At 38.2% G+C, this 17,635-nt stretch overlaps 2 protein-coding genes and 1 long non-coding RNA gene across 3 annotated transcripts in view; 2 read left to right on the top strand and 1 right to left on the bottom strand.

Moving 5' to 3' along the window:
* The first annotated feature begins 221 nt into the window (after nucleotides 1-221).
* On the top strand, nucleotides 222-9,096 carry tram2 (translocation associated membrane protein 2). Its single transcript, XM_046873309.1, has 11 exons — nucleotides 222-429; nucleotides 2,026-2,089; nucleotides 2,170-2,279; nucleotides 2,363-2,479; nucleotides 2,595-2,653; nucleotides 5,983-6,067; nucleotides 6,203-6,273; nucleotides 6,368-6,472; nucleotides 6,571-6,714; nucleotides 7,055-7,209; nucleotides 8,350-9,096. The coding sequence occupies exons 1-11, from the start codon at nucleotides 310-312 to the stop codon at nucleotides 8,424-8,426; spliced, it is 1,107 nt and encodes a 368-aa protein (XP_046729265.1). The 5' UTR covers nucleotides 222-309; the 3' UTR covers nucleotides 8,427-9,096.
* On the bottom strand, nucleotides 8,747-17,117 carry efhc1 (EF-hand domain (C-terminal) containing 1). The gene is made up of 10 exons (XM_046873308.1): nucleotides 16,901-17,117; nucleotides 15,450-15,662; nucleotides 15,003-15,290; nucleotides 14,765-14,914; nucleotides 14,220-14,406; nucleotides 13,735-13,955; nucleotides 13,447-13,587; nucleotides 13,116-13,329; nucleotides 12,678-12,833; nucleotides 8,747-12,584 (listed from the first exon to the last, which is right to left on the bottom strand). Exons 1-10 carry the CDS (start codon nucleotides 16,964-16,966, stop codon nucleotides 12,559-12,561), a joined length of 1,662 nt encoding a protein of 553 aa, XP_046729264.1. The 5' UTR covers nucleotides 16,967-17,117; the 3' UTR covers nucleotides 8,747-12,558.
* Nucleotides 17,118-17,142: 25 nt separating this feature from the next.
* The window catches only part of LOC124401217, a 2,403-nt gene continuing 1,910 nt past the window's right edge, over nucleotides 17,143-17,635 (top strand). Inside the window, exons 1-2 of the long non-coding RNA XR_006928544.1 lie at nucleotides 17,143-17,200; nucleotides 17,527-17,635. The exon at nucleotides 17,527-17,635 is cut by the window's right edge and continues 6 nt beyond it. This is a non-coding gene — a long non-coding RNA (uncharacterized LOC124401217). The remainder of the gene's footprint in view (nucleotides 17,201-17,526) is intronic.

Raw genomic sequence — 17,635 nt, 5'->3', positions numbered from 1 at the left:
TCTTGCCACAGTCGCCGCTGGCTCGCTCATTAGGCACGGAACGTATAAATGTATATTGTATAACCTCTTTATTTCTGTAAAAGCTGCTCTGGGATTGGGTTTGCATTGAACTCTCAAGATGACGTCGCCTTCATGAAGGAATGTCCTGCGCGCGCCCTTTAAGGAACGCGCATGCGCGGTGTGGACAGAAAGTTAACTTGTTGCAGGGAGAACTTTTTTTTTTTTTTTTTTTTTTTTTTTTTGTATTTTTGTAAACCGGAGCAGGAAAAACAGGGAGCCAAGAAGGGAAGAAGGGAAAAAAGGGAAACAATGGCGTTCCGGAGAAGAAATAAGAGCTATCCTTTCTTTAGTCAGGAGTTTTTAATTCAGAATCATGCGGACATCGTCTTTAGTTTGGTCATCTTCATTTTAATTGGCCTGATGTTTGAGGTATGTTACACACACACACACACACACACACACACTCCTTCTTTCTTTTTCTTCTTACTTTTTTTGCTCAGCTGTTTTTTCTTCTCTATTTGACAGCTACTACGTGGAAATGATTTTCTCATGTAGAGACGCGTCTTATTGTTTATCACTCGAGCTGATTTTTCTCCTGGTGAGAAAATAAACAATAAGAAACTGCTTTTATTTCAATTCTTTACCGTAAAACACAATAACAATCAGATTTAAAGTGTCGGAAATCAGATCTTTCAGAAAAGTCTGATATCAGAGGTGTAATCTGACCTTTAACTGATCTCATGTAAAGTGAGATCTCAGCTATAAAGATCTCACTGCAGTGAAGGCACCAGAGCTCCTGTACCTTCTGTAAAATCTCTCTAGTATTGTATAAAAGCTGTGATTTGGTGGTGAAAGTGGTGGAATCCGTCTGCTCTTTAGATCCTTTGAGTTCAGGGCTGATTGTAAAGTGCCACGTCTCAGTTTAGTAGGATGGGCTTTTCTGCTCAGCTTCTTCTCCCTCTTCTCCAGGCTTTAAATCCTTCTACTTCGGGGGGTTTTCTTACATAAATCTGCTTTAAGTGATCAAGTCGATCTATATTTGTTATAAACACTCGTCAATCTCAGGACATTTTCACACAGATCAGCACTTCTTCTCAGATTTCTCAGCCACTGGTGATCTTCCTGGTTTAAACCAGCAGCTTCTGGATATCAGGTTTTCCATGTGTTAACCCCACACACTGGACATGTTCATCCTAAACAAACAATGCTTCTTTTTTTATAATCAAATGTCTACATTGTTTGGGGTTTATCTAAACTAATCTGGATTAATAATGGTTTAATCCAAGATCTATCATTCATTATTTTACTTTCCCCAGAACAACTTTTTATATACGGATCAACACTGGATAATCCCAAATAATCCAACACTATAATCCTCCAATAAATCAATTTACTTTTGACTCGTCAAACCCCCGATAAATAAATCCTGTATTTAAGGACTAAAGTGTCCATGATAATCCAACACTGATGATTAGCTCTGGTTAGCCATGCATGCTAACTTCTCTTTCTCAGGTTCCTCAGAGGGATTGGTTTCTATAGCAATGCGATATGAATGCAGCTGTGTGACAGAAACCGTCTGAGTCACTTCCCCCAGTTTCATGAGTTACTTCTGAATGTTAAAATAGTAACCACGAGACTGAATTCTTGACAAAGTTCGTTCAAACGTTCGATCTCAGTGTGTTTTATTGAAAACCTCATTGTGTGTGAAGGAAAAAGAGTCGGAGTCGTGTAAATCTCATCAGTGTTGCATTTGTTTAAAGGTTTTAAAATAATCTTCATTGCATACTGTTAGTGATTTATTCAATGATAGCTAGTAAAAATAACAACGGTGACATTAGCTAGCGAATAATAAAATGACGTATCTATGGTTTTCAACAAATCAATTATATTCTTTCATGTTGGGAACCAGTGAAGGAAATAAAACTGAATATTTAGTCAAAAAGCTTTTTTGTAAAACAAAATGAAACATATCAATTTATCAACATTGTGTGATAACATTTTTTATTTATTTATTGATTCCAACAGGCAACGGCAAAAACAGCAATCCTCTTTATCCAGCCACAGTACAACATCAGCACATTGACCACAGGTAACACACACACACACACACACACACACACACACTGTCATTCATTATAACTGCAATTTGTGTGTGTGTGTGTGTTTCAGATGGAGAGTTGACTCTGTACCATTACGGGTGGAAAGACTGTGCCACCGCCCTCTTCTATCTCTTCATCACCATCATCCTCCATGCTGTGGTTCAGGAGTACATCCTGGAAGTGAGTAACATCACAGTCACCTGCATTGTGTGCAATGTGGTAGTTCGACTCTTAATCGTGTGCCGTTCAATTGTTCTTTACAGAAAGTAAACAGACGTCTTCACCTTTCGAAAAGCAAGAACACTAAGTTTAATGAGTCCGGACAGCTGTGTGTGTTCTACCTCGTCTCCAGCTTGTGGAGTTTATACATTCTCGCTACTGTAAGACACAGACTCCTCACACACACACACACACACACACACACACACACACACACAAGCAGCTATCTCCTTCTCTCTTTAACGTAATAATTCTTTGTATTAAATTCCTTTGCAGGAGGGTTACATTATGCACCCAAGCAGCCTGTGGGAGAACTACCCTCACGTTCACCTGAGGTATACACACACACACACACACACACACACACACACACACACACAGTTATTACTAACACTACAGGGTAAAGGTTTTAGAACACCTGAGTTTTTCTTAAATTTTATTGCAATTGTCTTAATGTTTTCTAAAAATTATAGCATAGAACAAATCATTGAATTATAGAATTAGGGCTGCAACTAACAATTATTTTATTAATTGATTAATCTAATTAAAAAAAAAAATTGTTATTAGATGTTTTGCTTATTATAACTATATATAAAACTCCAATTCAGGGTTTTGATGTATAAAAGTTTACCTAAAAAAATGTAAAAGCCATATTGAGTTTAAAACTCTTTCATTTTGAGATTTTAAAGTTTATAGTGGCTGCTTGTTGAGAGCATGGGGAGAGCATCTCCTTTAACCAAATTTACTCATGTTGGGTTTTTTCTTTCTGTAAAAAAATAAAAACAGCACTGGAGAACGAAAAGTAAAGTAATTTGTGTAAATCAACATTTGTATTGTTTTTAATGATAATTGCAGAGGGCAAGTTGACAATAATGCTTGAAATTGTGGTTTAAAATAAATCCACATTGTGTTCAGTTGTGAAGATAACATCTAGAAAAGATCATTAATTTTGTAGAATAATTACATAAATTAAATATACAAACTGAAAATAAGACGTAGTAAAGTCGCAGTAAATCATGGTCGAAAACAGAAGTTAACTGTTGTAGTAGACGAATGCTATAAAAAGAGGAGGGAAAAATGCAGAATTATTTACTGAAAAACAGTGAGTAAAAATTAAATCCTTTACTGCTGCTGTTATTTGCAGTTTTTAGATTTATTGTTTGTTGAGCCGATCGCGCAACCTGACGCTCGCGAGTCACGATACAACAGATCCAGTGCGACTTTCCCGAAGTTACAGTTTACACAGTAGCACTTCATTAAACTACACCATTTTCTCATGATGACGATTATACAGTTTCTGCTCACGTTTCACCTTCATCCATGACACCAGTGTGTTTTATTTTCACGTGCTCGTGCATCACTGTGGTACCTCCATCCCACACAAGCTCCGCTTTGCATAACTTCCAGGTACACTTTTCTTTGTTGTGTTTAATATAAAACGCTCACATTGCCTGGATGACTTGGGACGCACAGTTTTTCCGGCATGGCGGTTCACCCTGTACTGTCCGCCATTTTCCACAGGCCGCTGTTTTCTTGCCGTCACGCTAAACTGGAACTTGAGCAGCCCAAATAATCGATAACGCCATTCGTTTACAAGGAAATTTCATTATCGATTTTATATTAGTTGTTGCAGCCCTACATGGAAAAATGTTGATTGCATTTTGTTAAACAAACCACCTCAAGCCACCGAACACACTCGTGACATTCTTTCCTTAACGCATGGCAATTGCACTTGTAGGTGGCTTTGCTTTAACCCTTCAGTTCAGTTCATCCCAAACCAGCTTGGTGAGGTTTAAGTCTGGAGACTGTTCTGACCATTCCATGGGATGAAGCCTACTGTATTGTACTTTTCTTCTAAGAAGGGGTGTAAAAAAATATTTATACACGTTGAGTATCGTAATATTTAGTTTGGCGGTACCTTATTCATTCTTAAAACGCATTATCGATATTTCATTCAAGATTTATGGCAGTTTATATTGTTTTGAGTTTATATCCCGACCACTAGAGAGCAGTCTTCTTATCTCTGAACTTCAATGGTGACAGGAAGTTCGAGGCATAAGCACATGACAGTAATGTTGGTGTCAATATCTACCTGTTTCCTGTGATCCTGATCCCAATATATCGCATTGCGTACAGTAACACAATGTATCGCAACATCTCGTATCGCAACCCCTGTATCGTGATACGTATTGTATCACCAAATTCTTGCTGAAACACAGCCCTACTTCTTAGGTATTTCTCCCACTGTTCACAGCCTAGTGGTAGATTTCAGGTCATTATCTTTCTGTAGGATGAACTTCTGACTAACAAGGCTAATGAGCAGAGATGACAAAAGTTCACACATCCTTCACTCTAGTAGAAATACAGACTTTTAAAAGACACTGTTTTACTCAAGTGAAAGTAAAGAAGTTTGGGCTCTGACATGTACCTCACTAAAAAGTAGTCATTATTACTACCTGTTTTAGTGTCACGCTTGAAACTGAACCTCACATCATATTAATATATTAATACAAAACGAATTTCAAATGTTATCTGATGAATGTACGCAGGCTGAACATCCACCATATAGAACACAAGTAGAGAAAAGATGATGATGATCAGGAACATCTCTGTTCTCACTCATGTTTACATCACTGACTTCTTGTTGCCTGCTGACTTGCTCATTGGTGCTGCATAATGCTGTCATAGTAGTTTTAGTTCAGGGTTTCACTCGCACTGTTCAAGTTTCCATCTCTGGATCCAGCAAAAGAGCTTCAACCGTCATGCTTCATTCTGCATGGTTGACAGTTGGTCACACTGAGTAACCATCCTTTCACCCACTCCACAACAAACAGAAACCCTGTGTGAAGAACCAAAATTTCAAATCAGAATTTCCAGTCTTCAGTTGTCCTCTGGTGGTGCCTCATTGCCAAGTCTTTTTTCTTATTTTGCCATTTTAGCTACGACTTTCTTACTGCCATTCGGCCTGTCAGACCTGCAGGACAATTGTTTTATAAGTCGTCCTTATTCTATGTGTTGCCTATCACACAAGCTGTTGACTCAGAGACAGAATCTCATTCTGTTGTGACTTTGGGTCTGCCAGACCTCTTCCTGTCAGAGTCGATAGGAAAATGTACTCGCTGACCCTCTGGCTTTCTTTGCAATTTCTCAATAGAATACAAACAGAGGGACATTCGGTGCCACCTGGATGAGGACGGCCTCCTTTTTAAATCTGGTTCCTCTCAAGGTTTCTTCATCATGCCAGCTCTGAGTTTTCCTTGCCACCGACGCCACTGGCTCAATCATCAGGGATGAACAATTATAAGGAACAAACTTATAGGCAATAAACTTTCTATAAAATTCCTTTATAGAACATTATTACTGCTTAGAGACAATGTCTATTGTAATACGCGCTATTCAAATAAAAATGAGAAGTTCGGACACCTTTTGGAATAATTAGCATCAACTTTCAAGGCTTAATATTTTTCAATTGCTGCAGAAGGCTGTATGTTGTTAACCAATTGTTTCTTCCCTGAACTCCAAAATGCAAAACAAGAATTATACAGATGTTTTAGCGGCCAGAACTGAGCTTTAAATATCTGTATTGGGTTTCTGATTATCTTACTATCTCTCTCTCTCTCTCTCGCTCTCTCTCTCTCTCTTTCTCTCTCTCTCTCTCTCTCAGGTTCCAGGTGAAGTTTTTCTATCTGACCCAGATGGCGTATTGGCTCCACGCACTGCCCGAGCTCTACTTCCAGAAAGTGCGCAAGGTGAGAGGAAAAAAAAAAGAGGAGGTAGATATGTGTGAATTAGGGCAGGTTTGGTAATGTGTGTGTGTGTGTGTGTGTGTGTGTGTGTGTGTGTGTGTGTGTGTGTGTGTGTGTGTGTGTGTGTGTGTGTGACAGGAAGAGATCCCCCGTCAGTTGCAGTACATCTGTCTGTACCTGTCTCACATCTTGGCTGCGTACTTGTTAAAGTGAGTGAACACTTTTGATGGAGCTCCCAGATAAACTTTCATACAGTGTACTCACGACATGTGTGTGTTTCTGTATGTGTGTTTGTATGCGCAGTCTAACGCGTGTAGGATTGGTGTTGCTCTTCCTGCAGTATGTCTCTGAGACGGGTTTCCATCTCTCCAGACTCATCTACTTTATCGACGAGACTCACCATAAAATGTAAAACTCACGAACATGCAGCATTATCATGTCACCTGTGAGCAGTATCACGTTTTAAACCTGTGTGTGTGTGTGTGTGTGTGTGTGTGTGTGTGTAGGTTTGATCTGTGGTCAGTGGGGTTTGTTTTGACCCGTATGGTTTCTCTGACTCTGATGTTCTTGTCCGTGGGTTTTGGTTTGGCGCGATCAGAAAACCAGACACTCAATTGGGAGGCCGGAAACTTCAACACCCTCCCTATAAGGTAAAAACACACACACACACACACACATATACACACACACACACACACACACACACACACACACCACTAGTCAGTTTTCCTTCTTACACTCTGCTTCGCCTGCTTATGGCATGCAATATGAGCATTTAAATATGTACATATTATGCAGAAAATATCACTAGTTCTCATGTACTAATGTTTGCTTCCTTTTTTTTTATAGCTGGAGGACAAATGATGTTTTATGTGAATTCTAGCATAAATCATCAGATCTCAGTAGAAATCTATGAGTTCTATGTGCTCGACTTCAATTTGTTTCAATTCAAGTGTGTGTGTGTGTGTGTGTGTGTGTGTGTGTGTTTAGGCTTTTGGTGCTGTTCCTGGTGTGTTCTACACAGTCATGGCTGTTGTGGAAGTTTTTCTGTTTCCAGTTGAGACGCACTCGTGAGTTCAGACTGGAGCAGGCAAGAAAAAGAGCAGCAGCTAAACAGTCTTCACGCACAGTCAAACGTGACACAGGTACACACACACACACACACACTTGCTGAAGCACTGTGATGTTACTGAACACTATTATTACTTGATTACAATGTTCTTCACATTCTTTATTTGAAATGTAAAATATTGCATCTTTAAATGAACTTGTAACTAGAGGTCAAGCGATAACTTATTTGGATCGTATACACGATTAATCAACCCAATAGTTGTTGAAATGGATCCTGGATTAAAAAAACAAACACTCCATGTAAAATAGTACTGAACTTTATTATTAAAAAAATACAAACCAAAAAACCAGCACTGATTCATGAAAATGTGAAATAAATATGAATATATGATTTATATTAATAAATATTGAGGAAAATAAGACATGCAGTCAAACTGAAACAAAGTGACATTTCTAATAAATAAAAACAGTTACATCCAAAATTGCAAAAAAAAAAAGACTCTCCAAAATAAACATCACATAGTGTCAGCGTTTCGCCTCTAGGGGCCGCTGTCGTACTCGGAAAAAAACTGTATAATATTACCAAATATAATGTCACCATGACCACATCTCACTTCTGTTTGCGCAGTAATTCATAGAAACGGTTTTGCATTTCAGTGTCGATCTTTGAACAGTTGACTTCAACAGGAACTACAGCGTATAATGAATGGACATTTGGTGTCACCCAGATGAGGATGGTTTCGCTTTTGATGGGTTCCTCTTAATATTTTTTTCCTCATACCATCCCAGGAAGTTTTTCCTCACCACACCAATACCACAGACTCGTTTATTAGGGAATAAACTTCCAGGGATAGTTTATGATGCTAATATTTATATTCATAATCTATTTAATTCTATAAAGCTGTTTTGGGAAAACATCCACTGTTAAAAACGCTACACTAATAACCGTGATGTCGCTCATCCAGCAAAAACATTTCCCAAATTCCAAATCATTTAGATCCTCTAAATGTGTGTGTGTGTGTGTGTGTGTGTGTGTGTGTGTGTGTGTGTGTGTGTGTGTGTGAGAATTCTGTTTATAGGTCAATGAGACACCCATTTTGTTACATCACACACAAACAAAACTGGCTTTCTAAAGTGAACTTTCTGTGTGTGTGTGTGTGTGTGTGTGTGTGTGTGTGTGTGTGTGTGTGTGTGTGTGTGTGTGTGTGTTGTAGCTGGTAACCATGAGAACGGCACACTTAAGGTGGAGAACGGAACGTCACCTCGGCTAAAGAAGCTCAAAGCCCCGTAACTCCATCCCTTTTATCATTTCTGCCTCATTTTTGTAAGGGAGAGAAACAGGAAACCAGTCACCAACTTCCTGTTCTGATCCACGGTGGACTGAGGGTGCTACGACATTCCATAGAGGACGTGCCATCCAAAAGTGTTGGGGAAAAAACAAACAAAAAAAAAAAACATGTACCCTCCTTATTCTTTTGTACATCATTATCAGTATTTGTTACTTTCTTTTCAAATAAGCATCGTTGCATTTTCTCTTTTTTTTATGCCGCTTTGCACCAATCCGCCGCTTCTTTATCCGTCATCAGAAAGCCATGTGTTTTTTATATTTCCTAAAACAGTACTGTATCAGCCAGCCCTGGGGAAAGTGATCAAATAGGCCTATGGTGGCCTGGGAAGGACATCCAGAGTGCAGGTCAAAATATTTTGGGATTTTGTTTAAGGGAGAGTAGACAGTAGACTGTAGACAGTAGACAGTAGACTGTAGACTGTAGACTGTAGACTGTAGACAGTAGACTGTAGACAGTAGACCGTAGACGGGTTCTTGCATGTTGATATTTTTTCCTCCATTACAGTTAGGAGGTTCGGCAGATTGAAATCCTTGACACATTTTTTAAAAAATTGTTAAGCTTCACAATCGTGATTTGTTATGACAATAAAAAATGGCCGAGTTGTTTATTTTATATCACTGGAGTGTTTACTAGTCTCTCACGAAGCAGGTCTGCTAAAGAAAATCATTGCATAAATACACAGATGACCAATGTTTCCTTTAATCTGTGAATAAAGTATGACTTCTTATATAATGTAACCTGAGTGAGATCTGCCCTCTGATCGGTGTGTAAAGTTCTTCTGAGGAGCACAGACTCGACCTCTCACAGCCTGGTTATAAAGTGATGCAGAACTTGAACTATACAGCAGAACATTACATTTACAGACAACCAAACTCAAAGCCAAACGGGTATTCGTACGTCTTTTCCGCCAAAGTCCAATAATTAAAGTCTTGTGCTTAACGAATTAAATGAACAACAATATTTAGACATTTAACATCGACATTAAGAACTTTCTGTTTGTAAAACACGACGTGAACAGTGTGAAATGTGGACTGTTTTATTGCCAATTCTGAAGTGATTGTCTTCTGAGCACCTACAGAGTTAGAATAAAGTGATGTGAAAAAAAAAAAAGGTGAATTGTATTTTTTTGCTTTCTGTAGCGAAATGAGGGAATCTGCTGTGTCGAGGATGAAGGATATTGTGATATTAGATGTAAAAATCTGACCACTGATTATTTAGCTGCAATGTGATGTGTGAGTATTTTGCAGGTGTTCTGTCCTTCACTCATTTCCTTATGCTTTTTTTTCTTCTTTCAACTTTTAGCAAATCTAAGCAAGAAGGATGAATAATTTGGATGTTACTGGTGTATGTGGAAAAGAAAGTTGGAAAAAGGAAGGATGTAACCCCAGAATGTTTTTATATCCAGCAATTATGAAATGTTAATTGAAAACAACTCAGAGAAATTCTTTGACATTAGAGCGGTTTTTGTATGTTGATATTGAATTTCATTACAATTAAGAGGTTCAGCAGGTTAAAATCCTTGACACATTTAGGAAAAAAGTTATGACATTGATTATGACAATTAAAAAAAAAAGTTTATTTTATAGCACTGGTTTATAACAAGAGTGTCTGCTAGTACCCACAGCAACATAACGCTAATATAACAATGTTATAACACTGTTATAATGCAACATTTACTTTCGGCGCCCAGCCCACGGCCCACAATCAAATTAAATTTTTCATAGGAACAAGTTTGGCCACTTCTACTTTACACAGTGAAGGTGTTGGAAGAGTGCCGGCAATAACAATGCAGTGTTCTTCTCATGAGCAATAATCACAAATCAAAGTAGGTATAAACAATTAATCAATAGTCTTATTTTAAGTGTTAAGTATTAGGTGTTGAAGGTGTTTAGTATTAGATGTTAAATATTAAGTGTTAGGTGTTGAGTATTAGGTGTTGAAGGTGTTGAGTATTTGAAGGTGTTGAGTATTTTGAGGTGTTGAGTATTAGGTGTTAAGTATTAGGTGTTGAGGTGTTGAGTATTAGGTGTTGAAGGTGGTGAGTATTAGGTGGTGAGTATTAGAAGGTGTTGAGTATTAGGTGTTGAAGGTGTTGAGTATTTTGAGGTGTTGAGTATAAGGTGTTGAAGGTGTTGAGTATTTTGAGGTGTTAAGTATTTTGAGGTGTTGAGTATTAGGTGGTAAATATTAGAAGGTGTTGGTTGAGGTGTTAAATATATTACGTGTTGAGTATTAGGTGTTGAGTATTAGGTGTTGAAGATGTTGAGTATTTTGAGGTGTTGAGTATTAGAAGGTGTTGGTTAAAGTATTGAGTATTAGAAAGTGTTAAGGTGTTGAGTATTAGAAGGTGTTGGTTAAAGTATTGAGTATTAGAAAGTGTTGAGGTGTTGAGTATTAGAAGGTGTTGGTTGAGGTGTTTAGTATTAGAAAGTGGTGAGGTGTTGAGTGTCAGAAGGTGTTGAGTATTAGGTGTTGAAGGTGTTGGTTGAGGTCGAGTATTAGGTGTTGAGGTGTTGAGTATTAGGTGTTGAAGGTTTTGAGTATTAGAAGGTGTTGGTTAAGGGTTGAGTATTAGGCGGTGTTGAGTATAGGGTGTTGAGGTGTTTAGTATTAGGTGTTAATTATTAGGTATTGAGGTGTTGAGTATTAGAAGGTCTTGAGTATTAGAAGGTGTTGAGTATTAGGTGGTGAGTATTAGAAGGTGTTGGTTAAGGTGTTGAGTATTAGAAGGTGTTGAGTATTAGGTGTTGGTTGAGGTGTTGAGTATTAGAAAGTGTTGAGGTGTTGAGTATTAGGTGTTGAAGGTGTTGAGTATTAGGTGTTGGTTGAGGTGTTGAGTATTAGAAGGTGTTGAGTATTAGGTGTTGAAGGTGTTGAGTATTAGGTGTTGAGGTGTTGTATTAGAAGGTGTTGAGTATCAGAAGGTGTTGAGTATTAGGTGTTGAAGGTGTTGAGTATTAGAAGGTGTTGAATATTAGGTGTTGAAGGTGTTGAGTATTAGGTGTTGAAGGTGTTGAGTATTAGGTGTTGAATGTGTTGAGTATTAGGGGTTGGTTGAGGTGTTGAGTATTAGAAGGTGTTGAGTATTAGGTGTTGAAGGTGTTGAGTATTAGAAGGTGTTGAGTATTAGGTGTTGAAGGTGTTGAGTATTAGAAGGTGTTGAGTATTAGGTGTTAAGGTGTTGAGTATTAGGTGTTGAAGGTGTTGAGTATTAGGTGTTGAATGTGTTGAGTATTAGGGGTTGGTTGAGGTGTTGAGTATTAGAAGGTGTTGAGTATTAGGTGTTGAGTATTAGGTGTTGAAGGTGTTGAGTATTAGAAGGTGTTGAGTTTTAGGTGTTGAAGGTGTTGAGTATTAGAAGGTGTTGAGTATTAGGTGTTGAAGGTGTTGAGTATTAGAAGGTGTTGAGTATTAGAAGGTGTTGAGTATTAGGTGTTGAAGGTGTTGAATGTACTCATTCTAATACATCAGCAGTTCAGAGAACCAAGTAAACAAAAACAACCAACTGATATGTTTAATTTTGTGAAAGAAGAAATTTATTTGCCAATAATGGAATATTATGCAGGCTGGTGAGGGCAGGACTGTTTATAGCTACTATAATGTAAGTGAGCATCTGTGAAACTGTTTAATTATTAACTGAAATGAAACAGATCAAATATATGATGCTGATTAATAAAGAAAAAAAGTCAAATAAAACAAAAAAGTAATAAGGGAAAATCATTGTGCCATAAAATAAACGCTTCAGAAAAATACTTAGCAATGCGCTATGGTGTAGTTGATTATTAGCACAGCCTGGTGTTTTTATTCCTCTTATGCTGCAGATAATTGCTGCTGATTACTGGAGTTTCCATCGTTCCTTATTGATATAGTAAATAACCAAATACAGATGTTTTACTGATTTCTATCTAATCACATCTCTGAAAAAGGTGTCATGCACAAGTGATTTAATATGTAGGGATGAATAAATTTTTGATTCACTCAGATAGAAAAACGCTCTAATCCTTTCGTCCGAGCACAGAGAAGTTTAGAGAAGGTGAAATGTGTGACAGTAAAGATGTGGTAGTGCCGTAGTCTTCAGGGTGATTGTGTAATTTCTTTATCTGGAAAAAAGAAAGATTTCATGTCATCATGCTCAGACTTGCTGGACTGCAGACTGATCTTTATTCTTTATAAGCATTTTGAGGTGAATGTACCTGAGGGAAGCATCAGGCTCAACGCCTTGTTCTTCCCTAGAGCTTGCCGGAGTGAGCAGAGGGTCTGCTCTGGGATTCGCTCCTGTTCAGCCACTGATTCAAGGTACTTGAGCACGTAGAGATCAGCATCTGTCAGTATGAAGCGCCGTCCAAACACTGTTAAAAAGGAAGCGTTATCAGTGGTTAAGAAGTTGGACTTCGGATCGGAAGCTCTTAAGTTCATCTCGAGTTTTATATACAATCATCTTTATAAAAATCACAAATCCCTGTGGGGTAAAAGTAATAAAACACTGGAGGCTCTTGTTGGAGAAATAATCAGCTTCAGAATAATAACAGTAACTCTGCTTCATCACAGTACCATGTTGTTAAAATGTCTACCAAATAACCCCAAGTGATTTATTTCTTAATTCTATTCAGTTCTATTCAGTGGCCTGTTACCCTCCACTGTGGCTCCTATGGCAAAATCGGCTGGTCCGTAGTACTCTGGGTTTTCCACACTGCTTCCTGGTTTGGGAACACGTGTCTTCTCTAGAAATTTTCCTCCACCAATTCCTGTGTTGCGTTTGAAAGTTTCAAAGATGCTGAGCATGTCATTGGACAGGAAGTAGTAGAAGATGAAATTACGGCCCATATCCTCTGGATTTTGGGAGTCCTGTGGCAAGCAAAGAGATTTTTACAATTTAACACCTGTAAACAGCAAAGTAGATTTGTGTGTGTGTGTGTGTGTGTGTGTGTGTGTGTGTGTGTGTGTGTGTGTGTGAGAACTCACCAGCCTGGCAGCGTAGCGAAGCACTTTGTTGTCATTTTTGATCAGTTTTATCAAGTCTTTCTTGGGCGGCTCAGGAAACAGAGTCAGACAATTTTGGAGCGAATCCTCAAGCGTTCCAAAGCCGTTGTATGGTGGGATCACCTGTGTGTGTGTGTGTGTGTGTGTGTGTGTGTGTGTGTGTGTGTGTGTGTGTGTGTGTGTGTGAACATAGCATGGAACACAATATTATATCCACAGTCTTCCATATATTCAGTATTCTATATTAAATAAAATACACATCTTATTTACCCTCTTGAACTCTTGCTCTGGTCTTTTCTCTAATGGGTGGGGCTTGAGAGTGATGTCCGGGTGATGCTCCTTGTAATACTTCCGGGTGAACTCATCACAATCATACAGTAGAAAGTGATTTCCCATGAGCTTAATCTTCTCCCCGACCCGGAAGTCTTTTGGCGAGTAAAACTCAACAACTTCATGTGGAGACACTTCGAGAACACAACTAGGGAACGGTTCTGAGAAAGAGAGAGAGAGTTAGTGTTAGAGTGTGTTTAATACTGTGTGTGTGTGTGTGTGTGTGTGTGTGTGTGTGTGTGTGTGTGTATGCTTGCACTTTATTCTCCTGGTGTGTGTTAGATTGTGTATGTTGTTATATTTCAGTTTGATCTGGTTGTTTTCTGACGTGTGGGTTGTATTGATTGATTGTGTGTGTGTGTGTGTGTGTGTGTGTGTGTGTGTGTGTGTAGGTGTAGGTGTATAGGTGTATGTGTGTGTCTTACGGCACTCTGCTTTGATGTCTTTATGAATCTTTTGTCTCCGCAACATGAGGGGAAACGTGTCTCTGCCGCTGTTAGGCTCCCGGACTTCACGGATCTCCACGGAATCATCCACCAGATAATACTGTATGGTTACAGGCCTTTTTTCACCTGAGTCTAAGTCATCCAACAGAGCGAAGAATCGCAGCACCTACACACATTTAAATATGTGTTTAAACCTCTACATGCACCAGTCACAAGTGAAAGCTTAAGGTCAGTTATAGACAAAAGTATTTTTGTCTTCCAGATTCCCAATCAGTAAATTCTGCAAAACAGAAACTGTAAGTACTGTATATGATCCACTAGATAAAAATAAAAATAAAATGGCAGTTCTCTAAATTTTGAAGATATTGTAGTTGTTCATTTATAGAACTGCCTGTAGGTGGTGCTATTGCAGCAGCACCAGGACAAATTTATATTTACTAAATTCATACTTGCCGTTTTTTTAATCTCCGAGTTTGTTCTGTGTATTGTATTGTTTAATTGTGATAAATGTGTGTATTTTTTACCTTACGGTCCATAGTGAGGAACTGTTTGAAGTGGTCAAAATCTGATGGTGTAAGGAAAGAGTGGTCTGGCTGAGAGCGGCGGGTCATGTAGGGGTCACTAGGGATCCGTTCAGGGTCATTCAATTCTATCCCGTGACTCTCCATGAACTCCTGCACACACACACACACACACACAAAATGTTTTTTTTCAGTATGAAAAGGTTAAGAAAGGTTGTCTGAACTTGTGAAGTGTGTATACCCGAGTGAAGGCGTCGCACTGTGTGATTCTGTACACAGTGCCATACAGACACAAATCCATAGCGAGATTCAAGTCTTTCCAGTGGTAATGTTCTGAACACTTGTTCTTAGGCATCCGCTGGCGTTTGAGCAGTTTTCCCTGCGGAATTCCTGAGTTTTTTAACCTTGGCTCCATCACACACATGCTGTCGTCCTCCAGGTAGTAATACAACACGACTGGCCGCACACGCCAGCTCTCCTCTGGTGAGTACAGCACCTCCTGCTGGAAGTAGCCATAAAAACGCAGAACCTGGGATTGGGGGGAGGGGGCAAAGGTCACACAGGGTTACAGGTACAGATCATTTCTTACATGGTGAACATTTAACAGATCTGGTTCAGGATTCACTAATGCTTAAGCATGTGATGAACTTACAGGAACAATGTTGTTACCTAAAAAAGAGTTTGTTACCTTCTTGTCGTAGGTGACATAGGCCGGAATGAAGCTTGGAGGAGTCCGTGTGGACGGTTCTTTAGAGACAATAGGTGCTCGGATAAAGAGCTGTTTCATCATGTTCAGGTTTTCGGAGGTCAAAGGCTGCTGTCCAATCCCCACTTTGGGTCGGATGGGAAAAGCATAGCCATTCTTATAGGTTAAAGTCTGTGATCTGTTGAAGGCTGATTTCTGTGTGGGAGTGAAATTTAGAATAAAAATTTAAGTTTAGAAAAAAAATCCATTCTTCTGTGTAAAAGTTTTACAGTTTGACATTATTAGGACAAAATTATACTTATATTTTTTTTATATTTATATTTACGATTTGTACAATTTTGCCAACAATACAGTAGAATTTCATTTAGTAATAATCTCCCTATAAACCATCACTCTTATCATGATAGCCTCAACTTTTTTTGTGAGTGTATCTGTGAACAAATGTATTTCTTATCCTCGGTCAGCCATTATGTAATAAAAAAACTGCTATTAACTGTAAGTCTACACAAATATATTTGCTACAGATGCAGTTTGCGAGCTCTGACTTGTGCGCTCTCTGACCATCCAATCAAATTATGTGAAAATGCCAATGTTATTGTACGCCTGCTAGATGGCCCCGGAGTCACCAAACTCGAAATCTGATTGGTTAAAGCAACAGCTTTTAAGCAACGTGTACTTTATGCTACAGGCAACTGAAATGCTGATTCTGAAAGCCTCATGGCAGATTGTGACCTGTGATCTGGCAGCACGTGATGCAGTTACGGCTGAAATCTGATTGGGTAGAAACTTTAACCTGAACAGACACTACTGTACATAAAGAACAGCGGGATTTCAGGTGGGCATCATATCATCACTCTCTCGGGTTTAAATTAATAATCACTTTGTTGTGACTTGTCTGACTTGCCTTGAGATCTCCTCTCTCACTTCACAACCAAACAACAGGTTAAAACTGACTGAATGTATCACACACACACACACACACACACACACACACACATACACACTCAACACAAGATCTCCATTCCTCCAGGTGTAGGATTAGGATAAAAGTTACACAGAAATGGATAACAGACAGGTTTATTATTATTATTATTATTTTACAAAGAATGTACAATGGAACTGTCGCAAAAACCTGCCGTAAAATGACGTTGTTATTGTCTGTCAACTATTTAAATGCGAGGTTAATCTAATTTCCTTATAATTTCTAATTTCTTTTCGGAAAAGTTTATGGTTTCATATTTATTTGTTTGTTTGGTGAATTATTTAATTTATTGTTTAATTAGTTAGTTGGTTAAGTTATTTATTTATTATCGAGTTGTTTATATATATTTTTGTGTTATTTATTGATTTAGCTAGTTTGTTATTTGTGTATTTAGTTATTATTGTAGTTATTTGTTTATTAATTTAGTTATTTAGTGTATAAAGTTTCTCACCGTTATGTCCCGGAATGTGTTTCCTGGCAGGAACGGAAGCTCGCGCGCTGTATTTACAGACATCATCTAGCTCTGATCCTTTACAAAATCATTCAGGTCAATAATTTTATGTTTAATTTTACTGTAAGAATCACTCAGTAAAAATCCTCTTATCAGCTAGAGTCTGTTTACTCGCTTTTCTAGCGTTTAGACTCTAACTGCTGTGTGTGGGTCACCCGCGTTAGTCATAGCAACGGTTTCCATGGGAACCAAGTGGTCAAACGGAAGTAAAGAACGCGTACGTCCGAGACATCAATCAGAGTAAAAATAATAATAATAATAATAATAGACAAATAAATAATTAAATAATAAAGTACTTTTAAGCTTTTTTATTATTATTCCTTAAGATCAAACAGCGGATAAACTTACAATTATAAGTAACAAATCTATAGGCACTAAACTTATAGATTCTTTTATACATTTTATATCCGCTTTATCTCTGTAAAAGCTACTTTAATTGTTAAAAGCGCTTAACAAATAATTAATTGAACTGAATTGAATTAAAGTGTCTGCTTTCCTTTTATAAAAAAAGGTGACCCGTTGACCAACACGCTGTTGTAATGTGTAATGTATGATTTCACCACCAGGGGGCGCGCCAAACTAAAACACCATCACACCACACAAGGATTGAGATGATTTGAAATGTATTCCAAGCCCAGGTGAATATTTTGGATCATGAATTACAGAAGGCACTGG

The sequence above is a fragment of the Silurus meridionalis genome, chromosome 18, assembly GCF_014805685.1.
Source record: "Silurus meridionalis isolate SWU-2019-XX chromosome 18, ASM1480568v1, whole genome shotgun sequence".
NCBI lineage: Eukaryota > Metazoa > Chordata > Actinopteri > Siluriformes > Siluridae > Silurus > Silurus meridionalis.
This window is presented reverse-complemented; position numbering and strand designations above follow the sequence as displayed.

Coding starts and splice junctions, on each gene's coding strand:
- tram2 (XM_046873309.1), top strand. CDS start 310: ATGGCGTTCCGGAGAAGAAATAAGAGCTATCCTTTCTTTAGTCAGGAG. Junction 2,654..5,982: donor TACCCTCACGTTCACCTGAG/GTATACACACAC, acceptor TCTCTCTCTCAG/GTTCCAGGTGAAGTTTTTCT. Junction 6,068..6,202: donor ACTTCCAGAAAGTGCGCAAG/GTGAGAGGAAAA, acceptor TGTGTGTGACAG/GAAGAGATCCCCCGTCAGTT.
- efhc1 (XM_046873308.1), bottom strand. CDS start 16,966: ATGATGTCTGTAAATACAGCGCGCGAGCTTCCGTTCCTGCCAGGAAAC. Junction 13,330..13,446: donor TTCGCTACGCTGCCAGGCTG/GTGAGTTCTCAC, acceptor TGCTTGCCACAG/GACTCCCAAAATCCAGAGGA. Junction 12,834..13,115: donor CATAGGAGCCACAGTGGAGG/GTAACAGGCCAC, acceptor CCTTTTTAACAG/TGTTTGGACGGCGCTTCATA.